This window comes from Octopus bimaculoides, chromosome 8, assembly GCF_001194135.2.
Source record: "Octopus bimaculoides isolate UCB-OBI-ISO-001 chromosome 8, ASM119413v2, whole genome shotgun sequence".
NCBI lineage: Eukaryota > Metazoa > Mollusca > Cephalopoda > Octopoda > Octopodidae > Octopus > Octopus bimaculoides.
Window position 1 is genome coordinate 9,056,929 of NC_068988.1, and position 11,131 is coordinate 9,068,059.

At 37.7% G+C, this 11,131-nt stretch overlaps 1 protein-coding gene across 1 annotated transcript in view; it reads right to left on the bottom strand.

Moving 5' to 3' along the window:
* The window catches only part of LOC106872474 (glypican-3), a 363,469-nt gene that overhangs the window by 187,771 nt on the left and 164,567 nt on the right, over positions 1–11,131 (bottom strand). The window contains exon 3 of the mRNA XM_014919487.2: positions 7,896–8,599. Within this exon, the coding sequence (XP_014774973.1) occupies positions 7,896–8,599 (704 nt within the window). The remainder of the gene's footprint in view (positions 1–7,895; positions 8,600–11,131) is intronic.

The window sequence follows — 11,131 nt, forward strand, 5'->3', positions numbered from 1 at the left end:
TATATATATATTATTCTTTTCTCTTTTACTTATGTCAGTCATTTGACTGTGGCCATGCTGTAGCAGAGTCTTAAAGGGCTTTAATCAAAGAAATTGACCTGAGGATTTATTCTTTGTAAGCCTATTACTTATTCTATCAGTCTCTTTTGCTGAACCGCTAGTTTACGGGTGTGCATAAAAACATTGACAGCGGCTGTCAAGCAATGGTAGGGGACCAAACACAGACACAAGCCCACAGACCAATAAATATATATACAATGAGCTTCTCTCAGTTTCCGTCTACTAAATCCTCTCACAAGGCTTTGGTTAGCTCCAAGCTATAGAAGGCACTTGCTCAAGGTGCCACGCAGTGAAACTAAAACCAGAACCATGTGATTGGGCAACAAGCTTCTTACCAAATAGTCATGCCTGCGCCTATGTATATATATACATGTACATATACTCATATACATACATACATATATATATATATATATATATATATAGGTATAAGTTAGAGGTGTTTAAAGACACACTTCTTATTGTTATTTTTCCTCCATTTTCTTATTGTCTATACAGACATATATACATACATATACATATATACATAAATATATATATATATATACATATATATATAACCTGTTAATTGCATTTGTATTTGTGTAACATTTCTCGTTTTTTTTTTTTTTTCCGTCCTTGTTTGCGTATACATTCGCTGCTTTCTGTCAAGGAATCTAATGCTCTTAGCTTATTTTTTTCCTTGGGGCTGGCCAGATTGGAGCAATCTCAAGTATAACCAGCCGAAATTGCAAAGATAATCTGGAAATCGACTGAGGAAAGAAAGCTCAGATGTTTTGTTGTCCCTTTCTTGTATCACCTAACTGTCTGGATATTTTGTGTTCTTGTCCCAGTTTTGTATTGTTTATATGCATATATAAATATATATACACATACACACACACATACATGCATATATATAGGCACATGGCGTAGTGGTTAATTGTGTTGTACTTATGATTATAAGATTGTGGTTTCAATTCCTGGACCAAGTGATGCATTGTGGTCTTGAGCAAAACACTTCATTCCACAGAATCCAAGAAACCAGCCTTATGAGCCTATGGTGAGGGAATGACCTTTGACCATTTTATATATGTATGGAAGTGGTTAGGGCCTGTGTGGGGCCCAGTTGAACTCTGTGTACAGATTTGTTTGTTACCAAAGCCATTGTTTACAATGAGTGAACGGTGACGGTTGTTTGCTGTCTTCTGTGAAAGCATGTCCACACTTCACGACATGTTGCAAAATCTTTGTAAACAATCTCTGTAGACAATTTGAACTAAACGGTGACGGTTGTTGCCAGTCCACTGCGTAAACATTTCCAGGATGTTCCTTGTTTTGATATAACAAAAGGGGAATTGAAAAAAAACATGGAAGATGTTTGATTAGTGATTTTTGTTTAACACTAGGTCAGTCACTACCACTGCAATCTAGCAGAGCACTACTGATCACAGACCTTCTAACCACGACCACCTTATTTGTTTTATCTTATATACAGAAAACCCAGTACCACATGAAGCAATTATGCCACATGTTATTTTCTAGTGTGCAGTTCAAAAAAGATTTAGCTGCTGTTTCTAACAGATTCTCATGACCACCTAGAGACTCATGTTTCCTTGGTGGGGGGGAAATGTTTTAAAAGTTTAAGCACAAAAATAAATTTCATATACACTTGTGGTGTTGGATTAGAGCAGATAAACAGCGGGTAGATGGCGGGGGGGGGGGCTGCAGACATAGATTGGGTTTTGCATCTCTCACCACACTCCCCCTCTCCCACCATCTCTTTCCAGCAATTTTTCAGATAATAGATGGTTAAAAAAAGTAAAATGGGTGCATTTATGCATGTATGTGCGAGTTTATATATATATATATATGTGTGCGTGTGTGTATGTGTGTGTATATATATATGTGTGTGTGTGTATATATATACACGCACATATATAAACATACCCAACAAACATATATAAGCACTTGTGTACATGTACATATATATATATATATATATATATATACACACACACATATATATATATACATATATACACGCACACACATATAATATATATACACACATGAACACATACAAAGATGTGTATAAGTTAATCACAAGAGAGAAAGGGATTTATTTATTTATAAACACCGAGTGCTGTGAGGATTTGGCCACAGAGAAGTTATTTATACCTATCGTCATCATCATAATCACCATCATCGTTATCACCACCACCACTGCCATCATCATCATCATTTTGATTACCATCATTCCTCACCATTTCCAAAGCCACCGCCACCACAACTACTATTGTCATCATCAACATCACAACCATGATCAGAACTACCACCACCACCACCACCTTCATCACGATAACCCTCCCCACCACTGCCATCATCATCATCATCGTCGTCACCGTCAGTAGCAGTAGCAGTATCTGTGTACATCTCCACTCTAGCAGTGGTATGGAATTCTAACTTATAAGGAACTGACTGGCGAAGCTGCTGCTTGCTTTTAAACAGATCTGTAGAGAGAGTGAGAGAGAGAGAGGAGGGGGAGAGAGTGAGAGAGAGAGAGGAGGGGGAGAGAGTGAGAGAGAGAGAGTGTGTGTGTGTTAGTAATAGGGTGGGAGAAGGGAAAGACAGAATGAAGAACTGGAGGGGAAAGAGCCGTAATCAGAAAGGAAGACAACAATATGAAGGTGTATTCGAATGAAACAGTCTCACTCTCACCTCTGTGAGTGTGCCTGCACGACCCCCACATACACACACACACATATACAGATACACATGCATACACATATCTCTGGTTTCTTGTATGCATGTATGTATGTATATATATACACACACACACACACACACACACATGTATATATATATATATATATATATATATATATATATATATGCATGTATGCATACATGCATAGGTGTAGGCATATAGTACACCCACACAAGCAAATACAATATTCCCTCGTATATAAACACATTGGTATATGTATTTCTCTGCTTCTCTCTTACAAATGTGTGTGTGTGCACATACATATATATACACACACACACACACACTTAGTGAATTCTAACAGGAATAAACTGCTATATAAATATAAGATCTATACAGATAATACATTCGCAATATATAATATATAGTTCCAAAAATTGTAGGTTGTATACACATTCATTACACACACACACACACACACACACACATATATATATATATATATATATATATATATATATATATATATATACATACATATATATATATACACACACACACATATATATACACACACACACATATACACACGCACACACACATATATATATATATATATATATACATAGATGCACATATACGTATATATATATATATATATATATATACATATACACATGGACATAAATAGGTAAAAAAAGATGGAGGAAAAAGCATTTGTATATACATTTAAACATAAACCTGATACCAGTGTGGTTATACATAACCATACACACACACACACACACACACAAACACATACACGGACATACACATGCAGAGATATCTATATAGATAACACACACACACACACACAAGCATAGAAATACTAAGAACCTTGTTAATATGTAGGTGTTGTTGAGAAGTAACTGTTAGCTATTGAGTAGTGGTGAGAGGTAGAGAGAGAGTGAGAGAGGAAGAAGAAGGGAGAGAGAGAGATGAAGTCAGAGAGTGACGGGGGAGAGAGACAGTAAGAGAGGAAGAAGAGGAGAGAGAAAGAGTGATGAGAGAGAGGAGATAAAGAGAGAATAAGTGTGAGAGAAAGGCAGAAAAGAGAGAGTGAGACAGAGGGCAAAAGGGAGGGAGAGAAAGAGAAGACAGAAAGAGAGAAGGGAGAAGTGGGAGAGATGGTTAGAAAAGAGTAGGAGAGAGGAGAAAGAGAGGGCAAGAAAGAGCAGAAGACGAAGGAAGACAAAGAGAAAGGGAGATGCAGAGAGAGAGAGAGAGAGAGAGAGAAAAAAAAAGAGAAAGAGAGAGAGAGAGCGAGAGAGAGAGAGAGAGAGGTGTTTAGTGGTTATGAAGTTTACAGGAAGGACAGGGGGTGGGATGGGGGGAGGAATGGGGTAAGGATTTTGTTTAATTTCTATAATTTTTTTTACAGCACTTTTTTCTTTTCTTTTCTAGTTGTGTAAATTTTTATTTTCTTATTTTCATCTTCCTTGCAACACACAATCTGGCTTCCCAGTTTGTTAAAAGCTTTGATACAAAAGCAAGAAATCAGTTAAGACTCGCAGAAAAGTCTGCTGGAATGGGGAGAAGTCTTAATTTACCTTTTCTTGTTTTGTTTTTTTTTTAAATTAGAAATTTTTGTTTTGTTTTGTGTTTTGCATTGTTCCACTCATTCTATATCACCATTATCACCGACTTAGCCTTTCATCATTTCAAGACTGATAAAGTAAATACCAGCCAAGTACTAGGATCAACGTAATTGACCTACCCTCCACCCCTGAAGTACTGGCCTGGTACCAAAATTTGAAACCATTATTATTATTATTATTATTATTATTATTATTATCATTATTATTCAGCTTCACCTTGCTGGAACATGTGCCGGTGGTATGTGAAAAATAACATTCGAGCGTGGTCATTGTCAGTGCTGCTGGACTGGCACCCGTGCAGGTGGCACATAAAATGCCCCGTTCAAGCATGGTCATTGCCAGTACCACACGACTGGTCCTCGTGCCAGTGGGACGTAAAAAACACCCACTACACCCTCGGAGTGGTTGGCGTTAGGAAGGGCTTCCAGCAGTAGAAACTCTGCCAGATCAGATTGGAGCCTGGTGCAGCCTTCTGGTTCGCCAGTCCTCAGTCAAACTGTCCAACCCATGCCAGCATGGGAAGTGGACGTTAAACGCTGACAACATCGACGATGATGATGATGATTATGAAGGCAGCAAAATGGCAGAATTGTTAACATGCTGGACAAAATGCTTAGCAGTATTTCACCCATCACTATGTCCTGAGTTCAAACTCAGCCAAGATCCACTTTGCCTTTCATCCTTTTGGGTAATATAAAAGGAGAAGGGGCTCTATACCCCTTTTTTATTTCCTAACCAGGCTCCCGTGGCTTTTATGGGTTTTTTCACGTGTAACCTTCCAAAGCGCCTCCCCCTATTGGGAGTTTTATTTGTTATATCTTTCTCCGTTTTCTTCCTCTGTTTAGACGAACGTTCCTACCTTTTCGGACAAAACCCATAGTAACCTTCGTCCTGTCTTTGTCCTTACATGTTTTTAACTTATATTAGCCCTTGTGGCCAATAAAACAAGAATCAATTATTATTATTATTATTATTATTATTATTATTAGCACCATTATTATTTTGGCTTTACTCTCTTATTAACAATGAATGAAAGCTGGAAAGCTGAAAGGTATGGAGACAGTCTGAAGCACGAGAGGAGGAGGTCATGGGGGGAACGGGGTAGGAATAGTGCAAATGATCTGTCTTTGTTGAAACAATTGTAAAGTCGATGACAGATAATGGAGGATGTAAAGTTTGTTGCATTAATTACAGAAAAATCGTCACCGTCATCATCGTTATTATTGTCAGCCATCATTGCGATTGTTGTTGCTGTCATCATTCGTGATGACAGATGCACTCTAAAGAAGAAAGGTGAATAAAGAAATATATGATATATGAATAAGCAAAATATGTTGTAGTGTAAACATGTTTGATATCTTTTTTCACCATGAAATTTGAGAAACAGTGACGGGACTGATCCGTGGCTGTGCGGTAAGATGTCTGCTTTCCAACCACAAAGTTACAGGTTCACTCCCACTGCATTCCTCCCTCCCACCGGCAAATGTCTTGTACTATAGCCTCAGCCCGACCAAAGCCCTGTGAATGGATTTCGTAGACACTCATGTGTTTCCCTTCCATTCCATTCCTACGCCAAATGATAACACATTGCTAAATTAAGATTCACTCGTTTTCATGGGTTAACCATTTAAACTGACCCCTCAAGATACAATTTTACCTCTCATGTAATTTCATTAAGATAATTACTCGTTTCTCAGTCTGTTTAATTTCATTATTACCATTATTTTCGTTCCCCATACCATGTACCCTGTCACACATATATATATATATGTGTGTGTGTGTGTGTGTGTGTGTGTGTGTGTGTGTGTGTGTGTGTGTGTGTGTGTGTGTGTGTGTGTGTGTGTGTGTGTGTGTGTGTGTGTGTGTGTATATATATGTATATATACACACAAGTGTCTTGCTGAAAGGGCACAATATGATGCCAGGAATTGAACCCACCAACCTTACAGTACTGAACCAAATACCCAAATGACTAAGCCACGTGTCCCCCAATGTTGTAGAACTCATGACTATTGATAAAAGAAGTTCAACTGAACAAGTTCCTTGTTGTAATGAAGTCAGTGAAGTCAGACATGCGGTAATGGTGTCTTTATAGAGCACATGCTTCACCATTTTATTTCTTTATTTTTTTTCAGTTCCTGTCATGATGGGAACTGGTGCACACTTGTGTGCTTGCTGTTTAAACATTTACCAGAAATTTTAAATCCAGGAGGATTTTTTGTTGCACTTTATAAAAAGTAAATATACTCAATAGAAAATTGCACAACATTACGCTATAAGACCACATAGAGTTGAACTATAGAGGCAACACTTAAGTCTGGGATGGGGAACCATTTTTAGCACTGGAGATAAAATACAAAATCACAAGCACTCATAGGGTTACATCTGTGCTATGACAAAATAGTGAGTCATTAGATTGACATATTTAATTTTACCAGTAAAGAGAACAGGTGTATAAACATCAAAGAATGAATCCATAGCAATTAAGCAATCAATTAATAAGACGTCGTTAAACTCCAATACATTATTACATTGCAGTGAATCCAGATGAGAGAGACTTGTGCGTATATACATGATCAGCTAAAATAACCGTTTTGCTTTTAAACAGGCCATATCCAGCCTAAATGTTCTACCTGTTTTGTGTTCAAACCAGCTAGGTTTGGCCTTTCACACTTACCTGACAATGTCTTTCTAAAAAATAAACAATCACATTATTGAAATCTCAAAGCTATGAGATAATGCATGATTAACTTAAAACAATATGAATGAATAAATAAACATTACATTTGACAGGTTAATTAATCTGAATGCTAAAGGCTTAAACGCAATATATTTAGAATAAAAACAGAAAAGCTTATATTTCCAAGAGAGTTCATTACTTTAGTTGCATGTACCATTTTTTTCTGAGAGTTACATATGAGGAAAACGGGTGCAAAATATATCCAGCATTGGATGTGAAACCCCCTATCTGTGAGTAGGTAGTTCATCCAGCACCTTATTTGTTCAACCATTTTTTTCGAGTCAAAAGAGGTCAGGTCAGGTCAGGGGTCATGTGTTGTTGCAGCTCAGTGATGCATGACACATGTCCCAACACCCCCCAGATGGCCTGTCCTGCAGATTCCCAGTCAGTCTCCATCTTCATGAGATTATTCTTCATCTGTCATGAACAGGTGGCATGTGGTTGACCGAAATGAGCCATCCCCATCCAGATACTCAGTGAAGACAACATGGTAATCAGATTCTAACTCGGAAAATTGAGCAACATGGCCAAGAATTCTGAGCTGGCATTCCTGAATCACTTAAAGAACAGGATGTGTCCCAGTTTCCAAGTAAATGGTAAATGATCATCCTGCACAGCTTCCTTGTACCAAAGGAGTACAGATGAGCTCCTAAGGGCCCTGGACAGTGTCCAAATCTCACAATTATAGATCAGGACAGGGAGGAGCAGAGACCCAAAGAAGTTAAAAGTAGGAATGGAATGGGGAAAAAAAGAACATTGTGAAACTTACCGTTGGGGTGAATTCCGGCGCTTTGTCCATTGCATTCATAATGCCATCGGAAATAACCCTGTCTATATTTTTCAGTACAGATTCCAAACCACTTGGTCCAACCATATAGCGAGTAAGTTGGCGCAACAACCGAACAATTTCGTCCCACTCATAGCTGACCTCCATTTGTTTGCTGAAGCAACTGTGCATGACATCTTGGCAGAAATCCTTGCAAGGTTTCACACCGACATGGCCCTTGCATTGAGAACAGAACAACATCTGGGTAATTCCTTTCTTGCAAGTTTCTTCTGTATCCAGGTGGTTTGTTGCGTTTATGGTGTCAGAAACTACAGAAAGAGCATGAAGGTAGGATCTGGCAGCCCACAGGACTGTGGAGAGCTCATGAGCCATTTTACGAGAGAAGGTACCAAACGGTTGTGGGTGCAAATGACGACGCAACTTGATGAGGCAATCGTTGAGTGATTCTTTGTAGTTGGTCACCGTTGGATCATTGACAGCATATCGGAAAACAAGAGGCAAGAGCTGGTCGAAGAATTCGTTTACAATGATGGGAATTTCAACTTGTCCCTGCTTCACGTAATCAAACAAACTTGCAAAGAGCTTGTTCACTGGTTTGTGGTGCTCACTCCAGGGAATTCGATATATCTCACTCAAGTGACCCATGGTATTCTTTTCTGAATTTTTAATCAGGGCCAAAACATCATCTGTTGAAGAAAAGAAAAAAAAATATTTAGAATAATAAAAATGAAAATTTTGTGTCAAGGGAGAGTATTTATCCCAATATAATTTAACACATGCACTGGTATAAACAAAATTTGTTTCAACACACAAATTCACATAAAGAATCTTGCAAACCAAATACAAAAACAAAGATAAAATATAGCACTTTTAAATAAAACACAAACATACGTGAAATCGTGATGGCACCTGTGCCCAGTGTTGCCTTCCTGGCACGTGTAAAGACATTCGAGTCAGATCATTGCCAGTGCAGGTGGCACATAAAATACACCATTTTGAGCATGGCTGTTGCCAGTACCGCCTGACTGGCCTTCGTACCGGTGGCATGTAAAAGCACCCACAACACTCTCGAAGTGGTTGGCATTAGGAAGGGCATCCAGCTGTAGAAACTCTGCCAAATCAGATTGGAGCCTGGTGTAGCCATCTGGTTCACCAGTCCTCAGTCAAATGCTAGCATGGAAAGCAGACGTTAAACGATGATGATGATGAAAGAATTAAAAAAAAAAACCGTCTTCCAGCAAGATTTGAACTTGGCATGCAAAGGTTGGCAACTAACTAGTGTAAAATATTTAATGTCAATGTTGTATCATCTCTGCCCTCTTGTAGTAATGCATTAAGCGTAATGCTGTAAAGACTGAAACGAAAATCAATGCACAACTGCATTTGCCAGTCCTTATATCAATAGTATCACCCTGCAGACTTTCAATAATGGTTCAAAAGACTTTCGGAAATATGAAATATCTGTGTGTGTGTGTGTGTGTGTGTGTATATGTATGTATACACACACACACATACACATATATACACACAAACACATATATATATACTTTGATACATATGTACACATACCCAATATATGTGTATATATATACGCACACATACCCATGCATACATATACACATTCATACATATGTAAACATGTCCTTATATATGCATACAAACCCATAAATACACATATATCTACATACATACATCAATATCTATGTAGATCTATCTTTTTATACACACACACACACACACATTCACAACATATGTAAACATACCCATCTGTGTGTGTGTGTGTATATATATATATATACATGTGCATACATACCTCTACATACACACATATCTATATACATACATGCATACATCAATATCTATGTATAGCTGACTTTTTATGCACACACACACACACACACATATATATGTATATGCAACTTTCTTTCTCTTTACACACACACATATACACACATTCATACATATATCAATATCTATCTTTTTATACACAGACACACACACTCATATATATGTGAAAGATGCATATACACATATATATATATATGTATATATATATATGTGTATATGCATCTTTCTCTCTTTTTATACACACACACACAGGTATGTATATCCATATATATATATATGCAATCTATCTATGAGAGAGTGAAGAGAAATGAAAAAAAAAGAATAAATAAAATAAAAAACTCAAATAAAACCAATATGAAGTTTTGTCCAATGGAACCTTTATTGAATAAAAGAAGTGAATAGTTTTTATTGTTGGTCGGTTGTGCCAATATAGTAGTACCAAGAAATAAAAGAAAAATAAACAAAGAGTGCCAATATGTTACCAAAAAAAAAAGAAAAAAAGAATCATGATTGAGGTTAAAGAACTTTCATGATGATTTCTTTCAATAACGAAGATTAATTTCTATAAAGGAAGAAGAGTTCTGACTTTATAGATATTGCCCCTCCACCCTGAGTCAGAGAAGAATAAAATAAAATATTAAAAAAAAAGGAATGGTTAAGAAAGAAATGGTTGTGGCACTGTGTCGTTCAGCGATGAAAATCCAGTTTCTTAATCAATTAAATTGCCAATATATAAATGCAGGGTAGCCATGTATATTCGTTAAAGCGATACACTTCTGCTAGTTCTTGGCATAAAAATTACTTTTCCACTGTCTCAGCTACCCACACATAGTCATGGGTAATTTTTCCCCCTTTTCTTGTTCTTCTGTCTTGCATGTTGCTTGGTGACCTCACTAGTGCTGGTGCCACAGGGAAAGCACCCGAAACACTCAGTAGACCGGTTGGTGCTGGGGGAGTAGGCATCAAGCCATACAAGTTATACCAAAGCTGACTTTGGGGTTTGATGCAACCCTGGGGTTCATTAGATCCCATCAAACTGTCCAACACATGTGAGTGGATATCATCATCATTTAACATCTGTTGTCCATGCTGGCATGGGTTAGACGGTTTGACCAGGGCTGGCAAGCTGCACCAGGCTCTGATTTAAGAGAAGGAAACTGAAAGAAGCCTGTCGCATGTATACATATATCTTTGTGTGTGTGTGTGTGTGTGTGTGTGTGTGTGTATCAGTGTGTGTCTCTCATCACTGCTTTACAACTGAAGTTGGTGTTTTTCTCCATGTCACTTAGCGGTTCAGCAAAAGAGACTGACAGAATAAGTACCAGACTTGATATAAAAACAAGTACTGGTGTTGACCCCATTTTGGCAAA